The sequence below is a fragment of the Mandrillus leucophaeus genome, unplaced genomic scaffold, assembly GCF_000951045.1.
Source record: "Mandrillus leucophaeus isolate KB7577 unplaced genomic scaffold, Mleu.le_1.0 Scaffold17, whole genome shotgun sequence".
NCBI classification, from domain to species: domain Eukaryota; kingdom Metazoa; phylum Chordata; class Mammalia; order Primates; family Cercopithecidae; genus Mandrillus; species Mandrillus leucophaeus.
This window is the reverse complement of record NW_012101698.1, coordinates 2,800,860-2,828,474: the sequence shown is the minus strand read 5'-3', so window position 1 is coordinate 2,828,474 and position 27,615 is coordinate 2,800,860. Positions and strand designations below refer to the sequence as shown.

At 48.7% G+C, this 27,615-nt stretch overlaps 1 protein-coding gene across 1 annotated transcript in view; it reads right to left on the bottom strand.

Moving 5' to 3' along the window:
* ZFHX3 (zinc finger homeobox 3) overlaps nucleotides 1-26,902 on the bottom strand; it is a 175,876-nt gene extending 148,974 nt beyond the window's left edge. The window contains exons 1-2 of the mRNA XM_011976709.1: nucleotides 24,184-26,902; nucleotides 17,225-17,721 (exon numbers count right to left, since the gene is read on the bottom strand). Of these exons, the coding sequence (XP_011832099.1) occupies nucleotides 17,225-17,721; nucleotides 24,184-26,902 (3,216 nt within the window). The remainder of the gene's footprint in view (nucleotides 1-17,224; nucleotides 17,722-24,183) is intronic.
* Nucleotides 26,903-27,615: the final 713 nt, after the last annotated feature.

Here is a 27,615-nt window from a genome sequence, read left to right as displayed (position 1 = left end):
TTCTGCCTCTAGTGAAATGTATGCCCTTGTCTGCAAAAACAGAAATAACCGACGTGAGCCCCGTCTTCAGAGACACAACAGATCATCAACATGACTCTCCCAGGAGTAGGAAGGTGGAGGGGAGGACAGCAGGGGTTGAGAAGAGACCTCAAAGCTACTGCACGGTGGAGCTCAGAGAGCAGAGAACATTTCACCATTAGGTTTTAGTATTTTACCCTCGCATTGCATTATGAACATCTCCAACCATGGAGTTGAAAAAAAAAATCATATAGTAGACACTTAAGTATCCACCACCCAGCTGCTGAAATTAATGCTTTGCTGTCTATTTAGCCATCTCTTTATCCTGCTATCAATGGGCCTTACATCTTTTATTCATTCCAAAGTACACTGCACAAGCAGTACACTCTACCCCTCCCCCTACTCCAGCATGCACAGCCTCAACTACAGTTTTCTTTTTTGTTTGTGGGTTTTTTTTTCCTGGTTTTATTATTTTAATAGATGATGTGAGCAGACTTCCTGACTAGCAAAACACTAAAAAGACCCAAATTCCAGTGTGTTGTTATCATGAAATGTTTAGCTCACAACTTTCTTTTAAAAGAGTAGGCTAGGCATGGTGGCTCAGCCTGTAATTCCAATACTTTAGGAGGCTGAGGCAGGAGGATCAATTGAGGTCAGGAGTTCGAGACCAGCCTGGCCAACGTGGTAAAACCCCATCTCTATTAAAAATACAAAAAAAGTTAGCCAGGCCTGGTGGTGGGCACCTGTAATTCCAGCTACTTGGGAGGCTGAGGCAGGAGAATCGCTTGAACTGGGGAGTTGGAGGTTGCAGTGAGCTGAGATCGCACCACTGCATTTCTGCCTGGACGACAAGGCGAGGGTCCGTCTCAAAAAATAAAACAGAATAGTATCCCCAAGTATGTGAGAGGAAGTTCTAGCTATTAAAATTATTTTAGCACCAGAGCCACAGGTTCGGTAAGTACGAGAATGAATCTGCCTTTGTCCTCTGTCCAGTTCACCTTTCTATATGATTATACCCTCTTTAAATCTTGCTCAAACTCCCGCTTGCCCCTCCCTCCCAGAGGTCTTTTTGGTTGTAACCAGTTGGGTGTGGCTGCTCCCTCCCTCCACCTTCCTGTCAACTTGGGTAACTCTTGTATCCACATTTGATGGCTCTTACCGAATGATCAGTTCCTCTTTGTATTCTGTATCGCAACGTTTTTTAAACTGCAGATCGTGACCCATCAGAGCAGTGGTTCTCAAACTGCAGCCGCACATCAGAATCCGACAGTCAATGAAACCACAACCTCTGGGGGTCAAACCAGGCATGCATAGTTTTTTAAAGGCCCCTGGGCTGAGAGTCACTGGATCACGAAATCAGGATTATGTCAGGGGATCATGAAATCCACGCTGTGAGTACAACCAGCATTTGTAAAACAAAACAGATTGAAGGCAATAGAAAGCATCAGAACGTAGCACCTGCAGTAAGGATAAAATCATTCTGTACTACTTCTGTTTTAGTCAAATAAACAGAATATCTAGCTATAGGTACATGCTGGGTCACCCCTGTAAAATGCATTTCTTTTTAGATTATCGTCAACAAAGTTTAAAACTCACTGCCCTAAAGAAGCAAGGATGTTATCCTGCTAGCGGGTGCTCCAGGACATGAGGCTTGTACATGGGGCAGGAGGAGAGAAGCAGGTCAGAGTTTCTCTCACTGGGAATATGTTCTGCCACCAAAAACGTGATTCTCAGCGTAGGGGGACGATCAGACACAGGACTAAGTAAGCGTCATTCAGACGAAGACACTTGCCCAAGGAGAAAGGAATAAAAGCAGCAGAGGAGCCTCTAGGGAAACTGAGGAAGAAGCCAACTCGGGGCTGCCCCTAATCTTTAAATTTCTATGTTTAAGATTCCATCTTGGCCGGGCGCGGTGGCTGACACCTGTAATCCCAGCACTTTGGGAGGCCGAGGCGGGCGAATCACGAGGTCAGAAGATCGAGACCATCCTGACTAACATGGTGAAACCCCGTCTACTAAAAATATAAAAAATTAGCCAGGCATGGTGGCGGGCACCTCTAGTCCCAGCTACTCGGGAGGCTGAGGCAGGAGAATGGCGTGAACCCGGGAGGCGGAGCTTGCAGTGAGCCGAGATGGTGCCACTGCACTACTTACAGCCTGGGTGACAGAGCGAGACTCTGCCTCAAAAAACAAAACAAAAAGAAGATTCCATCTTCTGGCCGGGTGCAGTGGCTCGTGCCTGTAATCCCAGCACTTTGGGAGGCAGAGGCAGGTGGATCACCTGAGGTCAGGAGTTCGAGACCAGCCTGGGCAACTTGGTGAAACCCCATCATTACTAAAAATACAAACATTAGCTGGGCATGGTGGCATGCACCTGTAATCCCAGCTACTCAGAAGGCTGAGGCAGGAGAATCGCTTGAACCAGGGGGCAGGGGTTGCAGTGAGCTGAGATCACAGCACTGCACTCTAGCCTGGGGGACAGAGTGAGACTCTGTCTCCAAAAAAAAAAAAAAAAAAAAGATTCCATCTTTTGCCATCAAATCATCAGGTGACACTTGCTGATAATCTACCTAATATCCCCAAGACCCTAGCAAGGTTACAAAGTTGGGTGACAATAAACAGACCCCACTGGTAAGGGTCTTACCACTAAGCAGAGGAGAAAGACCACCAAAAATATGGTCTATCATAAGAACGGGAAAGGAACAAGGCATTTTGATGACAGTGCTGGGGAGAAAGACCTGTGATTTTCGCCGGCAGAGTTTGGGGGGACAGAGTCGAAACTCACGGGTGGCCAGCAGCACGTGGGAATTTTCAAAGTACTTTGACACCAGCTGCACGATCTTGCCAGGGCTGTGTCTCAGGGGTCAGTACAGGAACAGAGCTCTGTGTGAAGCTGATGGTAAATGACCTGGGCTGCAGAAACTCTGCAATGACCTGGTTCACACAAGCCATCCAGTTTACACCAGTGTACGCCTTAGGGATCTACATTATGACATGCCAAGTGTGCGCATGAGGCTGTTGTACCTGTTCTAGCACAGGGTAGAAGCCATGGCACGCTCTGCTGGTACCCTATGGTTCAATAAATATTTACTGGGCTGGTGTCACACACTGTTCTAAGCATTAGGGACAGAGCTGTTAATGGGGCAACGTAGGCCCCTGCTGTCTTGGGAGACAACTAAATTAATGAACGGACAAGAAAAATAAATATAATCCCTCTCAATGCAGAGAAGTTATCTTGAGTGAAGTGATGGTATAGCTCCTTGAGACTGGTTGTCAGGGAAAGCCTCTTTGAGGACCAGACACTGAATGAGAGCTGAACGTCAAGGTCAAGGAGGTACAGACACTCAGTAGAACAGCAAGCGCAAAGGCCCTGTGGCAGGCGCCAGCTTAGCAGGTTGAAAGAACAGTGAGAAGGCTGCTGTGGCTGCAGTGTAGGGGGCAAAGGGGAGAAGGTTGTAAAATGAGGTCAGCACGGCGGGAGGAGTTCAGATCACAAAGGGGCTTGTAAGCCACAGTACCAAGGTGAGTTTTTATATTAAGTGAGGTGGAAAGCCTTTGTGGGGTCTTTGACCTGATTTTCCTCTTCGTAAAATCGCTGTATGGAGAGGGGATTGTAAAGGGCAAGAGTAGAGGCAGGGGGAGAGTTGAAATACAGAGAGACGACGGGGGCTGGCCTGGGAGGGCGGTGGTGCAAATGTATTTTTGAAGGTAGCACCCACAGAACTTGCTGACGGTTTGGCTATAGAGGAGCAAAAGACAAGGAGCCCCACAGATAGTTCCCAGATTTTTGGTTTAAGCAAACGATAAGCTGGAAGTGGCCCTAACCGAGATGGGGGAGCCCATAAGCATTTGGGGGTTCTGGTCACAGACTCCTCTCTGCACCATGCTAAGCCTGAGGAGTTCATTCTCAGACATTTGAATGCAAATGCCAGGTGGAGAGCTGCATACAGGAAGAGGCCTGGGCTAGAGACAGATTCAGATGCCACCGGAAAGTAGATGGGGTTTAAAACCACTGGACTGAATGAGACACTTAGGGAGAGTTACAGACAGAAAAAGGAAGGGGCTCTGGGACGAGCCTGGGGGCATAACAACACTCACTGTGAAGTCACAGAAGAGAAGCCAACAGAGATGGACAAAGGGCAAGGGCGGCTGAAAGGTCGGGGGGGATCAGGACACAGCCGACAGAGTCAGCAACACAGAAACCACCAGCGATCTGTCCCACCAGCGGTGAAATGTGTCACTTCTGGATCCAGCCATTGGGAGGACACATGGTGAGTCCACTCCCAGAGTGGGCATGATTCAGGGTGAGGGGATGCTGGGCAATGTGGCCTTGGGCAGGTGCCAGCCCCCACGGAGGACCAGGTAACTTCCATGAGCACAGGCTGCCAGCTTCAGGGCCACAGCCACGCTACATCCTGCAGCCGCGTCCAGGCCACCTGCAGAAGGCAGTACCTTTCCATCCTCTCTGTTCCACTTCTACCGCTGCAGAGAGAAGGAAGGAAAATACCATCTCCCCTCACTTCCTGACTTTCCTCCTCTGCCTCCAAGAGCCTTTTTCTTTTCTTTTTTTTTTTGGTGCTATGCACGACTTACTCAGTTTTCCAACAATCACTGGTGTCCTATACTTCTTAACTCTCCGCTTGCAAAACAACACCTTTCAGACACTCCTCAGCTACTTTCCTTGCAAAGAAATTTGCTTTCAGTAGACAAGAAAGCAATCGGAAAGAAACAGATAACCACCTGCTGATGCCTACTTGTGCTGCGTTCTTGAGAAACTCACAGAACTGAAGGCAATCCATGTCCTCAAGAGGTTTACGAACCAGTTGGTGAAAGTACCCAGCACATGACGTGCAGACCAGCATGGTGCCCAACAGTGTGACCCCCGTGTGGGGCAGAGATGCCGTCTGTGGGTAAAGCAGCTGGAGAGATGGTTCTGGAAAACCAGGGATGTGTCACTAGAGCATAAAAGATGGACAGGAAATACGCTCTTCCTTAAAGTCTGATCAAAAAATAAAAGATACTTTCCAAAAGGCCCCCGTGCCCATCTCGGTAATGCAGGGCGTGTGTAACCAAATCACATGGAAATCAGCACTTAAAATGACATCTGCTGGATTAATTAGCTGTGTAATTAGTCTCCCCTCAGTGGAGCTGGGCTTTGTGGCTGTTGTCTGAAATCTCCCCAGGTGACTTGATTCCAAACGCCACACTCCAACAGGAAGAAAGCGCGAGCCAGGAAAAGAAGACAGGCGTCCAAATGTGTCTGCGGGAGGCAGCGGGAAGGGAGAGGGAGTTTCTGGAGAATTTGCTGGGTCCTTCAGGAACCCAGCTAGAACATCAGGGAAGAACAGCCATCCACAGAGGTGTCACCTGAGAACTCACCACCTCAGAGCAAATCTGCACACCCGCAAAGCATGAGTTTAGCTAAACTTAAAGCACTAAATGCTCAGAGACATCAACTAGGGCAGCAAGACCGTGGAGGTGGAGAGCCGAATATGGATTCTAAGTTGGACACAAAGAGACGGGACAAAGGTCAGAGCTCTTGCCCCTGAAGGAGCTGTTTAGTCTTCCTACGCTGACAGCTGCAGCCATCACTAATGTGAACCCAGTCTGGGCAAAAAAAAATTAATAATGAAAATGGTCAGAGCCTGATCTGAGAACCAGAAAGTGAACAACCACGCACAAACAGATGTCTCCAGCCAAATCACTCCCCACAGTGCTTCCTCGACCACAGCTGGCTTCGGAGTCACACTTGCTGACTCATGTCTAGGACAGTGAGGAAATCGTAGCCCTGGGACCTGCGCCACTTGGCCTGGCTCACTAGAGGAGCCGAGGAATATTCCCCACGCTTCTCTATCTATAATTATTTTAGAAAACAAGAGACATGGTGGTAGAGGGGAAATATAGAAGACAAAGGCACAGGAGCTACGGGAGGACCACAGTGAAAACCATCTTGGAGCAGGCGACTCCTTAGTTGGGGACGAGCCTGTAGGGTTACCTTTGATCTCCACCACCCCCACCCCGAGGCACACAGTACCCTTGACAGGAGAAACATCTGAGGCTGCTCAGAGAACCTTCCCGGGCCTGCGACAGTGAGTAGTTCGTAAAGAATCTGGAACACGAAACATTCAATTCAAACGGGCCCTGTTCGAAACCAGCAAGACATGCTCTGAAGCTGGATGGGGCCACTCTGCTAAGACACTCCCTGCCACAAACACAATCGGAGCACCTCCCAGATCTTCAGGAGAGCCAACAGGCATCTGCAGGACCACCGCAGTGACACAGACTCTCTCCCAAGGGCAAAAGGGGTCTGGGAGCAAACACTGAATCCCGACATTATCATTCTCATTGTCCCAAAGGCCCATAGATACAGGCTGGGCACAGCAGCTCAGGCCTGTAATCCCAGCACTTTGGGAGGCCCAGGTGGGCAGATCACTTGAAGCCAGGAGTTCGAGACCAGCCTGGCCAACATGGTGAAACCCAGGCTCTACTAAAAATACCAAAATTAGCTGGGTGTGGTGGCACATGCCTGTAATCCCAGCTACTTGGGAGGCTGAGGCAGGAGAATCACTTGAACCCAGAGGCGGAGGTTGTATGCAGTGCTGTGATCACGGCTCAGTGTAGCCTTGACCTCCTCGGTTCAAGCAGTCCTCCCACCACAGCCCTCTCATGTAGCTGGGACTGCAAGCACCACCAAACCCTGATAATTGTTTTATTTTTTGTAGAGATGAGGTCTGGCTATGTTGCCCAGGCTGGTCTTGAACTCTCAGGCACAAGTGATCCTCCCACCTCAGCCCCCCATGCAGCTAGGACCACAGGTGAGTGCCACCACACCCGGTTAATTTTTTAACTTTTTTTATAGAGACGGGGTCTGCTTATGTTGCCCAGGCTGGTCTTGAACTCCCAGGCTCAAGTGGTCCTCCTGCCTCAGCCTCCCTAAGCGTTGAGATTACAGGTGTGAACCACGGCCCCAAACAAGTTTTTCAGGAACACGTTACACATGCATGAGCCTAAGTCTGTACAAAATCCTACTTCAATGCCCAGCACAAAATCAGCACTCAACAAATGTTGACCCAGGGAAGGAAGACCCCTTCCCAGTGATTTCAGTCTCCCAGAAGCTGCACGGGGAAATCTGGGAAATACTATGGTCTGGCCTCTTGGGTCCTGAGGGCTGGGGTCTGAACCCACGGGAGGAGAAGTCAGGGTAGCTGATGCAAGGATGCCTTCTACCCAGAACCCAGCCTTCTGTCTCACTCTGAGGGGCAGCAGGAAGACGGGGATGCCCAAGCGTAACACGTGCCACCAAGAAAGTCCATAGAAGTCAGCTCAGAAGGGGTTAGAAAGGTCCAGTCATCCTCCAGGAAGAGCCTATTGCCAGCGACAGAAGACAGGAGGAGAGACTCAAAAAGGACAGCAGGTGGGTGCAAACCCCTTCAGCAACTCCAGTGCACAGGCCGGCCCCGCCAAGGCAGTGTGGGTACCACTGTTGACCTAAGAGACTGGCCGTGCTTTGGAGGCTCTCGTCCTGAGTCTGGGAACACGCTCCACTCATTAACAGGTTACAAACCAAACACTATCAGTAGATAAACATTTCTAACCTTCTAACTAGTTGGCCTTTTACAGGACGAAGAGGGGGACCCTAGAGAACGTCCCCTAATCATTCTTGATGATTAGTCCCAATTTAAACCTATTCTTTGCATTCCTTATTAGTGACCTGTATACCATAGGCACACAGGGTCTCCCATGCACTGTAAGCAATGCTCACGTGCTGTGAATTTTCATGGTCTACATATAAGTAACCAGCGCAGGAGGAGACCGAGAAGGCCTGGAGCGAACCAGAGGCAGCTTCAACATCTGGCCAAGTTGCTGTTGACTGAACCAGGCCTCCTGACATCCACTGTGTGACGCAAAAGCATTTCAATAAAAGGGACTCACGAAAAAAATGACTGAAAAGTAAGTTGGAACAAACAGCTCTGGAGAAAATTTCAGATTTCTTTATAGAAAAGCATTTTACTTAACACAGAAAAAGTGAATATCGGATAGGACACTTTTCTATAAATAACAAAAATTGGGTATCATCATTAGAGGTATTTGTAACTTTCTTCTGTTGGGAACCACTGGCAAAAAAGGGGTTTCACAAACAAGGAAGTCACAGAGCTCTCTTTACACTTCTACAGAGTCTGTGGGGAGGTCACTATGAATTAATTTCTAGGCTATCCAGAGGCAGAGCTGCCAGACAAAATACAGGTGCCCAGTTAAATGTGAATTTCAGGTAAGTGTAAGCACAATTTATGAGATATACTTACACAAAACACCACTGTTGCTTATCTGAAATTTATGTTTGGAGACCAAGGTAGGAGGACCACTTGAGCACAGGAGTTCGAGACCAGCCTGGGCAACAGAGTGAGACCCTGTCTCTATTTTTTTTTAATGTGATTTAAATTTCTTTTTATACAAAGAAAAAAAATGAAACTCACATCACTGAGAATTCCACATTTTTCTTTGCTGTATTTGCCAACACTATCCCAAGTCACCACCCTAATGTTGCTAGTTTCTACAATCTCCAGTATTTCTATGAGTGGCAGATTTTCTGCCATTAGAAAATTTTCACTTTCATCCTACATCCCGGCTGCTTTACGTGCTAAAAATCTATTTTTGTTAAGTATTAAATATACACTAACTCAATACTACCAAAATGGTTTGCATAGGAACAGCCTTTCCCACCCTACACTTACTAGTATTTATAGTTTCAACTTATGTGTAAAACAGAATAAAGAACATGGTTCAGGTGGATCATATAATTATTTAAAGACTCTTGTCTTTTCCTGACAATGTTCCTGACAATGCCTAATTGTTCCCTTACGATTTCCCTTTCAAAACAAAAAAAACCCAGAAACACCTGTTGGGACTGGATGTATTCAAATTTGCCCTTTTAGTCCAAGTTCTTAGCAAGCTGAAAGAATTCAACATTGAGTTCACACCTTTGCCCCATTATGTGGCACCTGCCATACTGGCTTTCCTGCCAGACTGTGTTTACTTAAAACAACCGTGACATAACGCGTTATTCTGGAATGCAGAAGCAATGGAATATATGCACAAAATTCTCCTAAGGGTTACAGACCACCCCTAAGACGGCAGATGTCATTCATGCAAAGAATTCCACGGCGTGACTTATTCCTCTGCATGGGTGGGGGGTGGGTGAAGGGACTGCAAGATTGAGATTTCTGTCTCATAAGAAGGTCCAGAACTTTCTAAACAGAGAATCGAGGGGATTCGTAAATATTTTCACAAAGTGGTAGCTATAAGATTTTCTGAAATTAGACCTCCTTGCTGCTCAGCCTGTCAGGGGCCATGGTATACCTCTGGAATCCAAAAAGAGACTTGTAACCAGTACCTGAAAACAGTTCACATTGGAAATACGTAGACACAGTCATGAAATCTATATGCTATTTACACAAGAACTTCAGGAAAGGGAACTTCCATGGCTTTCGGAATTTATTCCTGACCCCTTTCTAAAGATAAATGGTGAGAACCAGTCTCCATTAAGGTGCCTTAAAAACCCAGCTCCTCTTTGAAGACTCTGCTTCTTTTGGAAACTCCCTCATCCTGGAGAGTTTAATGAAGGCAAACTAACCTAAGAAATTTTCTTTTGGGGAATACGCCAGAGAGAAATAGGAAAAGGCGAGAGGAAGGCGTTTGGTCCACAGATTCCAAATATCAGGAAAGAGAGCCAGGTCTTTCCGTCCCTTCTTCTTGTTCCCCAGTGTCTCCAATGACAGAATTCCGTAAATAGGTTCTGATTTACCTAAATCTGTGGATCATTCACAAGAGGCTCTGCAAGACGTAAGAGAATGGAGAATGAGAAACAGCTTTGCACACCAGCTAGGAAAGGCTGGTTATTTAAGCAATCGTTGTACAGCTAGCCATTGAATTTGAAAAAAAATAAAGAGTCCTAAATCACACTGTATACAAAAGCAGAGTCTTACAGCTATACACAAAATATGTTCCTCAAAAGTCACAAATAGGGCCAGGCGTGGTGGCTCACATCTGTAATCTCAGCACTCTGGGAGGCCGAGGCGGGTGGATCACCCAAGGTCAGGAGTTTGAGACCAGCCTGGCCAACATGGCAAAACCCCATCTCTACTAAAAATACAAAAATTAGCGGGTGTGGTAGCGGGCACCTGTAATCCCAACTACACGGGAGGCTTAGGCACGAGAATCACTTGAACCCAGGAGGCGGAGGTTGCAGCGAGCTGAGATCACGCCACTGCACTATAGCCTGAGTGACAAGAGTGAGATCCAGTCTCAAAAAACAAACCAAAAAACAAAAACAAAGAACTGCATGACAAAAAAATGTTCCCCTATCTACCCACATTAGAACAATGAAAAGGGACTTACATTAGAACAATGTTGTCAATCTGACAATGAAAATGGAAAAACAACAACACCGTGTCCGTCACTGCATGGGAGTCTGGCCATCACCTAACAGGGGAGGATGACATGGCCACCTGCTTTCCAAAAGGCCTCTGGGAAGTGCTGCATCTACTGGCATTAGGTCCTGGGGCCCAACAATCCCCCTTCATGGTGTGTGTAGAGAATCATGTTCCTAGCTCATTATCTGCAGTATTCAAACCCTGCACATAAGCTCAAGGTACATCAAAAAGGGACTGGATAATAAAGGAAATATTATGTAGCCATTAAAAAGAGTGACTGTATCTACACCTACCGACCTAAAATGATTTGCATAAAAAGTATCTATATGTACTGACCTAAAAGAGTTTCCTGAATAAAACAAACTGACACTTTGGGAGGCCAAGGTGGGAGGATCGTGCTTGAGCCCAGGGGTTCAAGACCAGCCTAGGCAAAATGTCGAAATCCCGTCTCTACGAAGAATACAAAAAATCAGCTGGGTGTGGTGGTGTGCACCTGTGGTCCCAGCTACTTGGGAGGCTGAGGTGGGAGAATCACTTGAGCCTGGGAAGTAGATGTTGCAGCCAGCCAAGATCAGGCCACTGCACTCCTGTGCGAGCGCCAGAGTGAGACTCTGTCTCAAAAAACAAAACAAAACAAAATGGAAAGCATAGCATGTGTCTATAAAGATTTTAAAAAATGAACAGCGTGTGTGTGTACACATACATACATACACAAGTTTTCACCTACAGAAGCACAGAAAAGAGCACAAAATATCAACTACATGTACCAGTGGGTTTGCCTCTGGACAGTGAAGTTAGAAAGTACACAAAAGACATCCACTTTAAAAATCATTGGAAAATATTTAAAGATGTAAAAAAGGTCCCAGGTATTACACAATGTCATTTCAATTTTGTAAAATTCCTATGTTACATGCAAAATAAAAATAAATATAAAAATCCATCACACGGTAGGATTAACCAGATATTTATTTTCTTTTTTATTCCTGGATTTTTCCAATTTTTTTACAGTGAACATGCACTACTCATATTACTTTAACTAAAAAATAGGGAATCCACATTTTATTACTAGCTTACACTTGAGGTAAACATGGAATGCTAACCTTGTAAGAAATAATTAAGAATACAATACTATTCTAAAAGGGTCGGTCAGTTCTTTACTATCCACAAAAAGGACTCAGAAAAGACAGGCAGAGAAAAAAAACTAAAAGCATTCAGAAAAAAAGAGAATAAAAGTGCTATAGTTAATGGTTGCAAAACTGGTTTTTCAACAGGTGGTTTTTAAGTACTGAACTTTTTTTTTTTCCAACAGGCACATCTAATAAGATTTCAGTTCCATTATGTGGTGTCTAAAGCGTGGAGTCAAAAGAGAACACTGACCTGACCTTCTTGACATGAGGGTGTGTAAAATGCTATAACCACAGTGGCCCACACAAAGCTTGTGCCTAAAGCCATCAGCTGAGAGTGTGAAATACAACCTATTGGAGGAATGTGGATCAAGATAGGTGGGAAGCTTCTGGAAGGAGGAAAGAACAAGGGACCTCTCAGCAAGGTACCCAGCTTTCATGCCGCACACCACTGGTGAACCATGAGCCATACGTTCCCACAGCAGTGATGGATGAACTTGGTCCTAGCACAAGCCCTACCCCCCAAAATATTTGGTCTTTCCATCTTCCTGGAGACCCCCTGAAGTTAACTGGTGGCCACAAGAGCTGTCAGAGTCAGCCCAGGTTCTCAGCGAGGACGCATCAGGTCTATGTGCAGCCTCCCAGCCCAGCTGCAGAGACCCATGTCCCACCAGCACCGACCATCAAGCCATGGAGATGAACCTCAGGCCTCCAGTTGCTCCAGGAGAAGGAGAGCATGAGGGCGAAATCTGCTAAAATTCACCAAAACATCTGGCCTTTCACACCTTCGAAATCACCTGCATAAAAACATTTCTTTCCTTTCATTTTTTGGTTGAAGGCACCAAGGCAGGGAGGAAAGGTGGCGGAAGTATGTACTTAAAACAAAACAAAACAAAATAGTCTAATAATGAGAAAACAAGTTTTGAGGAAACTGGCTCCAGAATCCCGATGCGAACCATATGACACTTTCCCCAGAGCTTCAAACACACAGCCAAGCTGGGAAGGCAGCACCGGAGGGAGGAAGGGGACGCTCCCCAAAGGATGTACACTTTTTGCTCTCAGTGGAAGGCAAACGCCTCCAGGCACCACCTACAGACGTAAAGTGTGCAGCTGTCTTCCTAACACCCCCACAGAGGAGCACCAAGAATGCAGATTTCGAACCAGATCGCTGTCTGACTTCGCCTACATTGTCTGATATGCCCGTCTACCATACGATGATTTTATGGCCCTGCTGGGAATGTGAGTCCCAATGAGTTTCTCATGCATCAGGGAAAGAACTGAGAAGATGGGTTCTAAAGCAATGCAAAGTCTGATGGAGGTTTTCTTACATCCTCCCATACTGCACAATCCTCCTAGAACGGCATGAGCAGACGTCCTCTATGTGGAGAATCTGGCCATGTGCATCAATCAATACCACATTCTACCTCCTACTTCAGGCCAAGCACAGTTGGCTTGCACACTGCCTTCTCCTCTCCTGTGTGCCCCGTTGGCCCACGGCAGCTCACATGTGGCCCAGACCCAACACTGTGGTAGACAACCCTCTTTGTACAGTATTTAAGATTAATAGGCAACCTTCAGTCTTGGTCCAGTCAAAGGAACCCCAGCTGGAAACTGTTTGGAGGAACAGATTCTGGTGGGGCCTTAATCTATCTGCTAAAGTTGACAGATTTCCATTCCAGCGACTTTCAGGTGAAGAAAAACATCAAAGTGAAAAACAGATTCTGGGAGATGGCGGGAGTGTGCACTGATTTCCAACTGCCCTTTCTGTGGCCCCTCCTCCTCCGGGCAGAAAGCAGCACACATTTCAGAGAGCTCACCATAGACGTCACTTGGCTGGGAATGCAAGATAAACGTGGAAGAGCTCGTGCCAGCTCTGAACCCACATGGCTCAGATGCAGGCTCTACACTAGCCGTGGGAAAGGGCAGAGGGCAAGCATGTGTCAGTGACAGCTGCTCTCCTAGTTCTGAGGAGCCAGGGCACCCACATCTATCTCTGTGGGTGGAGAACATTGAGAGTGGGGCCAGGGTGTAGTCCTCTGAGAAAGGAGTGATACATTTACATGTGAAAGCAGAAGGATGAGGAATTAAGGAAGCTGGAGCTCAGCCTCAGTGAGAGACAAGTGCCTTTTCCATTCTGGCTCAAATGGGTCACTAAGGACAGACACAGCCCAGTCTCCAAGCTTCACTGGAGTCTCTGGGTTTCTTGCTATGTCAGCCAATCACAGGGATCCCAAGATGGTAAGTGTCAGGACATGGACATGTGAGCACTAGGGGCTGGGCCAGAGCCGGCCACTGCTTCAGCCCAAAAGATCCCAAGGATTTCAATCACGAGCACTTTGCAGAGGTAACTTGGGGCCCAGAGACAAGGTAAGGGGGTTTCCCTCAGATGCCTCAGGCCCTGCAGCCTTCCCCCACTCCACTCTACTTCCAGGAGGTGCAGAAGAAAAACAGGTTGAACCTAATCCTGATTTATAAATTAGTATCACACAAAAATCAAAACTATACCATTCCAGGCAACGAAGACAATACCATCAAGTTTTGTAGATTACCACAACCCTCTCACATTTCTGGATTAAAAATTATCTCACACTTTCAGAAAGTTCCCTCTTAACATAGCAACCTATGCACTGGCATGTATGACAGCCAGGACAGTGACTCCCGCCCAGGGTGAGGTCAGACGACAAACCAAAAGCCATGCCACTGCTTGAATCTCCTGAGAATGCAGCTCTGTCTCCTCCAACATGAAAAAGGAACAGGAGGAGAATAAAAGCCTCGGCTGAAAGAGAGGGCTGGGAGGGCCACCAGGAAGCCACATACATCACCGCCACTTCACTAGGTGCCGCGGAGAGCAGCTTTGGAGAGCCGCCCTGGCTGATCATGAATAATGTGCCAGGGAACCGGGACAGGGTGGGGTGGGGAAGGGGTGAGTAAGGAGGGTTGTGTGTGAGAAGCCCGGTCAGCTCCCCGGGTCAGCCGCATCTGGAGCGGTTTCTCTAGCAGACAGTAAAGAACTCGATTACATCCAGTTAACTGTGCTCTAAACTGATTATGCATGTGCCGGGCTAATGGATTACATTAGCAAGAGGAAAAATAACATGCAATCAATCTCCATTTACTACAGGCCACATCAGGGCCTAGAGAAAAAGTGACTCTCAAACCACCTCCAATCCCCACCCTAAATTCATGGAATGGTGAAACCTTATGAGAGGGAGCCCCCCTTAGTGGCAAGAGAAGTTTGATCTTAGTCGTACTGAGGGACCAAAGGGCTCAGGGCGAGCACTGGAATGATAATCCCAGCGGTGTCATTCAGGAGTGAGCAGGAGAGCTCCCCGCCCCGTGGCGGAGCCCGGGCAGGCACAGGGCCATTCATTACCCAAGGACTAATGAGACTAGACTAACGACCTTTGGCTCCTGACGGAGGCAATTCTGCCCTGAACCTCAGGGGCTGGTCACCCCGGGGATGTGCCGGCCAGATGCACCATTTCGGGATCTCTCCTTCGGGTGCTGGGTCCACATTCTACCCTGCATCCCAACACTCAGGACCCTTCTACCCACGCCATCTTTTTGAGCAACAGTTTCCTCTACCTTAAAAAAAGAAATGAGGAAAAAAGTCCCAGGATGACAGGCTAGCAGTGCAGAAACACACAAATAAACCGCATCTCTTCCGTCCACACCTCACCCTGACTCTCTGGGTGAGATCGTGGACATGGTTTGGGGACCAAAACAGGATGTTCTCAGCAAATCCTCCAAGTTCCAGGCCCGTTAGAAGCAAAGTCAAGTGCCTGACAGACTCTTATTCAAGACTCCAGCCACACGGAGGATGCAGCGTGAGAGTTAATCGCCAGCGTGTGCATTTTAGAATCTAAAGGGCAATTTTTTCCTTGGATGCAAGAGGCCAGCTTCGTGCCACCTCTAAACGACCTTCATCAAAGTTGCATGCAACCTTCAATGGCCACGCCGAGTCCTTTGTACAAATTTTACTCAGTTGGGTCCTTTGGAAATTCTTTTTTCCACTGGTTTTTCCATCAGGTTTTCTTGACCACGTCGGCACCATCCTGTGGCCAGTTCAGACCTCCAATTTAAACTGACTGCAAAGAGCTTTTTTCTTTTAATGGTGGCACAAAACTAAACCAGTCCAGCAAGGTTCTTGCTCATTTGAGATAAGGGGATTGGCTGCCTGGTGTCCAGACCTTCCTCACTGCACCACAGCTGAGTCCACAGTCAATTCCAGAACATTCTATCCCCTCTACCTCATTCCTGCTTTCTCCCTCCTTTCCCTAAAGTGCTTTCTTAACCACTGCGTTACGCAGGCCTCCCCACACCCTGAGAAGAAGCAACTGTAAAATGAAGTACAATTATCAATCCCGGCAGAGGCTGACGTGGGGAAAGGACTAGAAGTCTTCCTCACGTGGAATCTCCATTTAAAATCATGCTGAGTAGAGCAGGGACTCAACTAGCTCAGGGCCAGCAGAAACCAAACACTCGTGAGCCCAAAGACGTGAGAAACGGTGTGAAGAGTAGGAGAAGCTGATCATGGGAGTGAGCAAAATGAAAAGAGAGAGTGAGGGAGTGGAAAGTGTGTGGGATGAGGCCGGGGAGATTTATGGCGATTTGTACCTGATTGTTCATACTAAAGCCATTATGGGATGATTAGAGAAAAAGGTGAGGCTTTAAGTCCAGTGAAAATCAATAGAGATGTCTGGAGCAATTCTGCCGTGCAAGTGAAAGGACTATTTACAGTATCCGGAGCACCTCCTCCTCGGTTACCGTCTATGGAGTAGAGGGAAGGGCCGGGGGGGAAAGAGTGGGGTGGGGGGACAGAAAGAATAAATGGACAGGAAAGAGGGAAGAGGAGAAGAGACAAAGGGAAAGGGGGAGGATGGGAGAAGCCCAGGAAGAGGAAGAAAAAGTATAAGGAAGAGAAAGAGGACACAGAACCCAGGAAGCACAAAAGTGGGGGGGGGGGGAGACAAAAATGGCCCCTTATGGACCCCATTTTCCCCACAGCATTTAGCACCTTCTAGCCTGCTACATAATTTATTCATCATTTCTCACCCATCTCTTGCTAAAAGAATGGAAGCTCTATGAGGGCAGGGTTATTTATTTATTTATTTATTTGGTCAATTTCATGCACTGACGTGGACACGTGGCCAGAACAGTACCTGGCATTGAGAAGGTACCCAGTGTATATTTGTTGGTGGGATGATGGATGGATGAAAGAAGGAAGGAAGGAACAAAACACCCCAGGAGCATCCAGGAAAGGAGAAAAAAAAAAAAAAGGAATAAAGAGATGGAAAAGGAGAACAGAAAGCCTAAAGGAGAGAGGGAAACCACAGGAGCAGAGGATGCAAAAGAGCCCATGTAAGAAAGAAAAGAACCAACCCTACAGGCGCTGTCAACAAAACCTGCCCCCAAATTGGGCATCCAAAAAGAGAACCTTCAGCTACTCAAGCTACTCACTGAACCTGTCACATTTCCATCTGGTGACAAAGTGGACACTGCCGACTCTCCTCTCCATTCCAGGTTCCCAACCAACAGCCACCCGGGCCATGCCAGAGACTGTCCGACTCCTCCCCAGTGCTCCCTAACTCCCCGGTGCCCAACCCTCTCCTTTCAGAAAGGGCGCCTGAGCCATAAGGGGCTGGGCCTTACCTTGTACAACTTCAGGCTGGCCTCGTGCCTGGAGTTGACTGTGTGCAGCCGCAGCTTCTCCAGGCTGTTGGTGTAGTAGTCACAGGCATTGCACTTGAGGTGCACGGGGTTGCCGATGGCCACACACTTGAGCCTCCACTCGTTGGCCTTGCCGCCCTCCTTGATGTGGGCCACCAGCTGGTACTTCTGCACGTGCTTGTCTGTCTTGCAGTGCAGCTGGAAGTTGGCCTTAAGCTGGGTGTTGTAGCGGCAGAGCTTGCACTGGTACGAGTCCCCCATCACCGCCTTCCACTCATCCTCCGACAGGCTGCGCTCCACGTTCATGTGCAGGCCCAGCATGTCCAGGTTGTCCGTCGTGAACTTGTTGCAGACGGCACACTGGAAGAGCTTCAGCGACGGGTCATTGGTCTGGATGAAGCTCTCGCCCAGGTTCATCAGCTCCTCTGACACCAGCTGCCCACCCCCGAGCCGCATGTCTAGGGGGATCTCACCGCCCACTGTGGGGAAGGAGAGAAGGAGAGAGTCAAAGACCAGGCTCGTGGTCACGGCCACAGCTGAGGCAGCCCCCAGCCCTCCGCCACCCTCAACTAGGGTCCAAAAGGAAAAGATCACATTTCAAGGGTTGCAAAGGGTTACTGGCTGGAAAACAAGCAAACAAACGTAGTCAACCTGATGTGTTTCGATCTTTCCTGTGGACATTCTGAGATTTCTGGCAGGTTTTGTATTTTCTTTCTTTAGGAAAAGAACACCTAGAAAAGCTAGGAACCATTGCCTCTTTAATATTTCTTTTTCTTTTTTTTCCTCCAAGATGGAGTCTTGCTCTGTGTTGCCCAGGCTAGAGTGCAGTGGCATGATCTCGGCTCACAGCAACCTCCGCCTCCCAAGTTCAAGCGATTCTCCTGCCTCGGCCTCCCAAGTAGCTGGGATTACAGGCATCCACCACCAAGACCAGCTAATTTTTGTCTTTTTTAGTAGAGACGGGGTTTCACCATGTTGGCCAGGCTGGTCTTGAACTCCTGATCTCAGTTGATCCACCTGCCTCGGCCTCCCAAAGTACTGGAATGACAGGCGTGAGCTACCGTGGCCAGCCACCTCTTTAATATTTCAATTCATCCCCTCTCTAAGATCCAAGAAAAGATAGAAATATGTATCATTCACTGGATATAAAGGAATCTCAAACCACAGACCTTCCAAAATTGGAAATGTGTTACAGCTGCAATCTTAATATACCAAGCCTTCATGGGGACCAGAATTGGGCCCAGAATGTATCTGAGGTGGCAGTGACCAACCCTGAGAACAACCTATGGCTGCGTCGTCTGGTGCAGCAGTCACTGGCTACATGTGACTAATAAATACCTGAAATATGGGTAGTGCAACTAAGGAACTGAATTTTTAATGTTATTTAAATTTAGGAAGCTATGTGGTGGTGAGTGACACCTGGGTTGGAGAATGCCTCTCTAAAGCAAAGATCTGGGGAGTGTGGCTGGACGCAGTGTCTCACGCACCTAATCCAAGCACTTCAGGAGGCCAAGGCAGGCAGATCACTTGATCCTAGGAGTTCGAGACCAGTCTGGGCAACATGGTGTACAAAATATACAACAGAAACTAGCCAGGCATGGTGGTGCATGCCTGTAGTTCCAGCTACTCAGGGACTGAGAAGGGAGGATCACTTGAGCCCCAGAGGCAGAGGCTGCAGTGAGCTGAGACCGTGCCACTCAGCTCCAGCCCTGGTGACAAAGCAGGACCCTGTCTCAAAAACAAAACAAAACAAAACATAAAAAGACTTGGGGAGTAATCCCTCTACTCCTCACCACTCCCCTCTGGTCAATATCCCTCCCGTCAGTCAATGTTGCCAACCCTCCCATGCCTTCCCAGTAGGGCCGCCTGTTCTCTTTCCTGAGCCTCCGCCCTGTGTGACATGCAGAGCTACCCTAGGACCTATCACCTTCCCTTTGCCATTCAGTCACCTACATACAGAAATGCACCATAGCTGGGATCCCCATCAAGGTGCCACCTCCCTAGGACAGGGGTTCAGTCTTATCCTCGCTGGACCTCTATAGAGTGCCCAGCCCTCTACAGAGGGCACAGATGCCCAAATGTTTGCTGTGCTAGACAAGAGTGAAAAAAGAATGGGACTGTCGCATGTTCAGGAAGTGGACCGAGATAGGCACTGAGACAGGAGGGTCAGCTCCACATCTCCACGAAAGGGCCGAGAGAAGATCTCTTCCTCCCTCTCCCACCCTGGTCTTTTTCAGTCCATCACTGCCCTGCATAAACCTGGGACAAGCTCACATTTGCTACGGTAAATTAATACTGCAAGGGCTTATTTCTACCGAGAGAAAAGCCTGAAGAGAGCAGCCTTCCCTCCAGTTCCTAGAAGTATACGGTCAAGCAGAAAGCTGGGCACTGGTGTCTGGTTTCTCTTTCCTAAACACATATGCACTTGAGCTACTGGGTCTGCCCCACCTCCCCAACTGATATTTAAATTTGACCTTTTATGTGTGGTTGGGCCAAGGTTATTTTATTTTTTATAACTGATTAGAATCCAAGTCAGTGGCTCATCACAGAAAAGATTTTTTCCTTTTTTTATGATTTTCTTATTGACGCTACACAAGTCACCTCGAGTGACAAGATCAGTACAGGCTCTGCTAAGCAGAGCAGCAGCTGCGTTTGAAGCTCACGGACAGTCTAGTGAGCCACAGAAATCTTTTGCACATGCATTCCAGAAGGCTTAGGAAGCTTTCAGCTTGTTGTCTGTCTTCCCATCTCCCCTGGTGAGAGGAACCATAACTATGACATTCTTTTTAGGACAAGAAAGAAAAACAGAAAGAAAAAAAAGAAAAAAAGCCTAAAAGCTCCATCCCTTAACGGGGACGAAGGCCAGGCAACATCCACAAAACATACTCGGTGTTCAGTCAAAGCAGAAACTGCCCGGAGGGTAAGACAAGGAGCAAACATATATTTGTTTCTGATGCCAACCACCTGAAGTATCAAATCGTCTCCACTTTTTAGATTTAACCTCGGCACATCAATATTGCTCTAAAGAGAAATTCAGCCGTCACTTGCTGATGCCTGAGTGAAAATGAGAAGTCCTTGGAATAAGCAGAGGAAACTAAGTCCCAGTTTCCACTTTAAGTTCTTTTTTTTTTTTTTTTTTTTTTAAGAGACAAGATCTCACTTGTTGCCCAGGCTGGAGTGGTTCACTGCAGTCTGGACCACCAAGGCTCAACTGATCCACCCGCCTCAGCCTCTCAAGTAGCTGGGACTACAGGTGCACCCCACCACACCTGGCTGATCTTAAAAATAATTTTTTTTGTTGTTGAGATGTTGCCCAGACTGGTCTCAAATTCCCGGGTTCGAGTGATCCTTGGACTCCCACAGTGCTGGATTATAGGCATAAGCCACCATGCCTAGCCAGCATTCTAGGCTCTTAAAATGAAATGCAAAGGATAGAAGCAGCAGAGTGCTGAAACGAGTGAGGATGACAGGCAAGTGAAAACTCCCTTCAAGAACTATGCCTCAGAGAAACAAGCCCCAGGGCTTAGAATCCTGCAAATCCGCTAATTCAGCTGCCACAAAGTGGAGTAATCTCATCCAATTCACAAACAATTAGGAGCAGGGCCCCTACAAAGAAGAAACTGGAGTTGAGCATAGTGACTCACACCTGTAATCCCAGCACTTTGGGAGGCCAAGGTGGGTGGATCACCTGAGGTCAGGAGTTCAAGACCAGCCTAGCCAATGTGGTGAAACCCCATCTCTACTGAAAATACAAAAATCAGCTGGGCGTGGTGGCGCATGCCTATAATCCTAGCTACTCGGAAGGCTGAGGCATTAGAATTGCTTGAACCCGGGAGGCAGGGGCTGCAGTGAGCCAAGATTGCGCTATTGCACTCCAGCTGGGGCGACAAGAGTGAAACTCCATCTCAAAAAAAGAATTTGGCAGGTCTTTAGTCTTGAGCCACACTGGATACGTGGTGTTGGAGCGGGTCCCCATCTCTGGGTATACACCTAACTCTAACACTGGAACTGACACCTTGACACGTGAGCCTGCCCGTCAGCACATCGTCAGGAAGGCACATGGATTAAAAGGCACACTCTGGAATGAAAGGAAGATGAAGGGAGCTGTTAAACCTTGTGCAGGTGTCCAGGGGCTGGCTGGCTACTTGAGAAACACACAGCCACCCTCACAAGCAACCACTTTCTTGGTGCTATGCTGAACTTCAGAGTCGAAAGAAAGGTTTGGGAGGATGTTCACAAGGCCTCAAATCTAATGTGCTGTCTACAAAAAGCAGCAGATCCAACTGTACTAGGCAAAGGAGCCCCAACCCTTTCCTCAAAGGCCTCTGAAAAGAAGCATCCCCAGAATCAGTGTCTGTCTGATGATACTAAAGAGGGCTCTGGCAAGGGAAGTATGAGAACAATCACCTTGTAAGGAGGAGTGCATTTCACAAAAACTTTTTTCCCCCTTCAGAACTCAGTCACGTCTAATAACACCTACAGCCATCTTATAAATGGACTATGGAAAAAAAAAAAAAAAAAAAGACAAAAATCAGTACAGCCACAGCTAGAACTGAAAGTTATGGCTGTTTTCATTTGCATAAGTTGGTTTCTCCTACTGAGATCATACAACTCAAATTCCAAGTCCTTTGGACACTTCCTATGGCCCCCACACCCACTTGAGCTTCCGGCATAAAGGATTTGTGGCTCTCACACCTTCTTAGCAGCTCTCGTGGACCAAGGAAGGCACAGGTTTCCAGGGACTCCCCTTGGCCAACAAGTAGTGACACTGGAAATTCAAGGGCCCTTTGTGACTGAGTTGGATAAATCCTTTGGGAGGAAGAGTTCTAGTCTCTCCAAGAAATAAGGTGCGGCCCTTCCATGTGTGTCTAGAACACAGGGCTTCATTCTTCTGCTCCTTCTGAATCTGCCGCAATGCCCAGGACAGTGCATGATGCCCCGAAGACTCACAGACACTTGGTGTGAAAGTGAAATATTTCTCTACTTCTCAATGCGAGCCTTAGTTACCTGTTCTCAAGATAATTAAAAAGCCTCACTTTAGGCCGGGCACAGTAACTCACATCTGTAATCCCAGCACTTTGGGAGGCCAAGGTGGGCGGATCACCTGAGGTCAAGAGTTCGAGACCAGCCTGGCCAACATGGTGAAGCCCCATCTCTACTAAAAATACAAAATTAGCCAGGCATGGTGGTGGGGGCCTGTAATCCCAGCTACTTGAGAGGCTATGGCAGGAGTATCGCTTGAACCCAGGAGGTGGAGGTTGCAGTGAGCCGAGATGACGCCACTGCACTCCAGCCTGGGTGACAAAGAGAGACTGTCTCAAAAAAAAAAACCTCACTTTGACCCAACATGAACCTACCCATGTTCTGTCTTCATTTCACTTCCATTATGTTTGATTTGCTCCAAGATCTGCCTCCCAAGATTCTCTGACTCCTTCCAACTCCTACTGGTTTAAAAAAAAACCATAGTGTACTCACGCCCATCCCCTGGCGTGCATGGTTCACCCTGGGGACAACTAAGGCGACCGGTGCTTGTGCATCCACGATTAGCCAGTTGGTCAAATACCTTCAAATCATTTGGTAATAAAGGATCAATGGGCAAATATTTCAAAATGGAAAAGATTAAAGTACTAAGGATTCAAAGTTGAATACATAGCAAGAAAAACCAATGGAACGCTTTGAAATATAACTCATAGGCAACAATTAGCACTAAAACACTACACAAATAAACACCTGCCAACTGGTGAGGCTTGGCTCTGCAGTCATCTAAGCCATCCCGGAAAAAAGTCCTCACTGACACTCTGTTGCCAAGAACAACCTATTCCCATGTCAATAATGGCATATTGCTTAATTCAGGCCGTTGTCACTGGTCCCACGAAGTCCATTAGCAGGGTCACGGGATGTGGCGCAGGCAGGATCCTGTTTGAGGCATACAGGGTGGAGGCATGAATGGCCCAGCTATCAAAGGGTTCTCATGAAACCCATCTGTAGATTGTTTTGGCGGCAGCAGCTATCCTCAAAGTGGCTGTGGTTCGTTCTACGTAAAAACTCAAAGTTTTCAGCACCCAAATCCGTCCTATTCTAGATAATGGTAAGCTCCTTGGTAAGACTGGGAGCCTGGACAGAGCCAAATCAGTTTCTCTAAAGCAGAGGTCATTCTTTCCGGCAACAAAGGCTCTGCTAACCAGGATCTAACTGCTATTAACAGTTAACTTTCCTCCATGGACAATGTTTACGACTTACTTCTTACTCATCTCTCACACCCCTCACAACAGTGCCACTGGGGCAATTCAATTCCCAATTAATTCCCAACTATTCTAATCACCAAGTACTCATCGAAAATAAGAAAAAAAAAATTACATCTCTTTCATCGAGATCCTCATAAATATACAGAGAACCTTGTGGAGTCTATCTGGGCGGCTCCCAGCTCCGCACAGAATCAGCCTTTGGCTATATGAATAACATACAGTGGTTCCAAATTCCTATTATTGAGATGATTGTCTTTATTTAAATCATAGAGATAACTGTCCCTAGTCCTCTTATTGAGATGACTGCCTCAGCTATAGTTTCCTGTAAGTTTCAGTAAATATCTGATGAAACCCCAAAGTTTTGGGTGATTACAGTGATTTTTCAAATTGAAAAAAGAGACAGAGAAAGACAGAATGGGAACAGAAAACTAGAGGAAACACTCACATTTTAATCCCGGCCCCATGTAGCCAGAGTACAATCATATCTCTCTTGAATGCATAAACTTTTCCATATGCACACACAGAGTTCAAGGGATTCTTGAGAATAAATACTTGACTGTAAGACAATCCAGTTTACACAAAAACCACTCAAGAAGACCAGAGTCAACTGAATCCACAGGACTATCTCACCCTATTCACCATTCTCCCTGGTTAAATTCCTATCATGAAAACAGACAAACACGTAGTCATCCTCACCTAGAGCAGGCGTCATGGCGGCCATGGGCCCCGCGGGATCCAGCTGGAATCCGCTCATCATGAACTGGGCATCGGAGGCAGCACTGTCCATCTTCAGGTTGGGCAGGTTCATGTTCTGGGCCAGGTAGTATTGGTAGAGCTCGGCCTCGGCGGGTGAGGGCAGGCTGCCGAGGCCCAGGTGGCGGTTGTGTTGGATCTGGGTCATGTTCTGCTGCAGTAACATCATGTTATGCATGTGCTTCTCACTGGTCATGTGAATGCGGAGGTTCCTGGCCACGTTGGTCTCATAATCACACACCTCGCACCGCCAGGTGGGTTTGGTTTTTGGTTTGGTGGGCGAGGGGGCCCCACAGGAGCTACTGATATTGGCTGCTGCCGCCGCCGCAGCTGCCGCTGCCGCCGCCGCCCCGGCAGTGTGGCTGAAGACCTGCTCCCCCCCTCCGTTCTGCAGGTTCTGCATGTTGTTGAGATGCTTGTCGGACTGCATATGAATACTGAGGTTGCCTTTGGTAGTTGTGGAGTAGTTACACACCTCGCAGCGGAAAGGCTTGTAACCACACGTGTAGCTCTCGCCTCGTGCCAGCCGGGGGTGGGGCTGCCCGCTTTTGCAGTAGACGCAGGAGCCCCCCGGCTCCGGGTGCTTCTCCTTCATGTGTGCCTCCAGGGTCTGCTGGTACTTATAGTGCCAGTTGCACTTGGGGCACTTGAGTGTCTTACACGAGTTACGAGAATGCATCATGGTCATATGACCGCCCAGCGAGCGGGAGGAGCCCAGGACCGTGTCGCATTTGGGGCACTCCACGCCACTCCCCGAGGGGCACTCCCCAACCCCAAGCTCGCAGAGGGAGCCAGCGTGCTGGTGATGGGGAACGAAGCCCCCATCGTCGCCCTCTGTGCTTTCATTTGGTTCTGGTGCTGTGGCATTGTCCTTATTGGCACTTTCGTCAGCGAAGTCCAGCCTCCTGCCGCCCTCTGCCACATTGGCCCTGACGCCCTCACTGTTAAAGCTTAAACGATTCCTCCTGTTCGCACCATCAAAGACAACAAAGGAAGAAGCAGAATTAGAACTAGTAGAAGCTGTGCCCCTCGACAGCGTCTGGAGCACGTTAGGCATTAAGGGGGAGTTAGAAATGCTTTGGTTTGAGAGAGCAAGGTCCTTTTTGCTGCTACTACCTGCTGCGGCCCCAGGCTCCTCGTGAGGCCTGTCCTCCAGTTCCTCATCCAACTCGCTTGGAAAGAGTCCTTTGCAACCCTCGTCTTCCTCCTCCTCTTCTTCCTCCTCCTCTTCTTCCTCCTCCTCCTCCGCCTCTTCCTCCTCCTCTTCCTCCTCCGCCTCCTCTTCGGCTGGCTCTACTTTCTCCGAGAAGCAATCCCCGTCGCCCACTTCCTGCTTCTCTCCTTCCGCCGCCCCGGAGTCCTTGCCCTCTGAGGATTTGGTAGGGCTGGAAGCCAGAGGCCCCAGGGGGACTGAGGTAATGGGGGTCTTCAGGACCGAGCTGGTGAGCCCGCCAAGGTTCAACAGGGTGCTGGGGGTCAAGAGACCAGCCTGGGGCTGCTCGGGGCCAGCGGCGGAGCCGGCTGGGAGAGCTTCCTCCCCTTCCATTCGAATGCCACTAAATTTACCATAAAAACTGTGTCCGGGGCCTATGAGGTTAGCTGTGGAAACTAAAGGGTGTTGAAAGTTCTTGTTTTTTGGTTCCAGAAAACTTACAAGGGGTTCCTTGTCTTTGCCGATCCCTTGGATGATAGCGGAGATGTTCTTATTGCTAAGAATTTTCCGCTCGTCTTCGCTCAGGGTCATTCGATGGTCATGCACCGCGTGGGTCACAAACGAACGGACGTACCCGAAGGAGAGTTTGCACAAGAAACACATCAGGATGGGCTTCCTCTTGCCGTAGAGCACAAAGCCATCGAATTTGGACAGGTCCACATTGTTAGGAACATCTTTGGATACGCAGGAGCTTTTGGCAGAGCCGTCGCTGTTCAGGTAATCCTTGTTGCTTTTGTGTCGCACGTCGAACACGCGGAAGCTGTGCAGGACGGGGCTGAGCCCCGCCAGGGCTGAGGTATTCGGGAAAGCCTGGTCTGGGCCCTCAAACCATTTCCCGAAGGATGAGGCTATGTGGAAAGTGTTGATGATCTGCGGGTACACGGGTGCAGCACACGAGGGGTCCCCTTGCTTGCCCCCCACGCCAGGGAGAGAGTTCAGGAAAAGCGAGGGGAGAGGCCCACTGCCGCTGCCACTCCCACAGGCGCCCCCGCCCTGGGTCAGCTGGCTCAGGCTCTCCACAATGTAGGCGGAGCCGTCCGGCTGGTAGACGATCTCCCCGGCCAGGTTCTCCACGTCACTCTCCTCGTCCCCCTCCTCACCGGTGTCGCTGGCGCTCTCCTCTCTCAGGGGCGGCGGGGGGCGCGTGCTGGGGCAGTGGTGCTCCATGTAGGTCTGGAGGCTGGCAAAGGAAGCCGAACATTCGTTGCAGGTGACCTCCTTGCTGGCGGGCTCGGCGGGGGGCCCGGCCGACGCGGTGCTCTCGGCAAGGCGCTCATTGAAGGGGGCCCTCAGGCTGTCCAAGGGCCCGTGGCTCTCGCCTGTGGACTGCTCCATGCTACTGGGTTTGTCAGGGAGGTGGGTGCTGTTGAGTTCAGTCCATTGCTGGTGCTGAGGGATACCGCACCCATTGTCCTTCCCCGAGACGACGGGCGAGTCACAGCCTTCCATGGTAAGGCCTGCGTGGAGCTTTCATTGCACCCAGTACGGAGGATCGGACCTGAAGGGCGGAGGCAAGGGGGGAGGAGGGAGAGAGGGGAAAGAGAGAGAGAAAGGAAAGAGGTTAGGAGGGCCGAGGCTGAGGTCCCACTGCACGGAGCGCTCTAAGAGGCTTCTGTCCACAACACCCACAACACAGAGACACCGGACAGAGGGCGGGCCTGGGGACACTGCCCCGCACGGTCCAGCACACAGGGGTGGCGCGGCCGGGTCAACAGCCTGAGCAAGGGACATGGGGAAAGAAGGCTGGGAGCAGGCCTCTTCGACTTCGAATTGTCACTGCTCTGCCCCTGAAGACTAGCAGGAATATCCATTCTTTGCCAGCATAGCTTAGATAGGCCACAGTGGAGAACAGACGCATCATCTCTCCAGCTCCCCCACAAGGTCACAGCCACAGCCCTACCACTTCTGGACAACTCACACAAAGTCAGCATCAGCTCCCCGCACTGTCTGTGGCTCAGGGGAATACAGAGGAGGGCTGAGAACAGGAAGGTTCAATGTTCCCGGAAAAAGGACGGTAGCGTGGGATACGCTCATGGATTTAGAAAAGTTGCCGTGGCTTTTACTGACCATGGTTCTAGTTTCAGAAGTTCAAAGAAGGTGGGTGAGGAACCTGAGGTTCACAGGGCAGGCGTGCAGGACTAGACGCACTCCGCAAAGTTCTC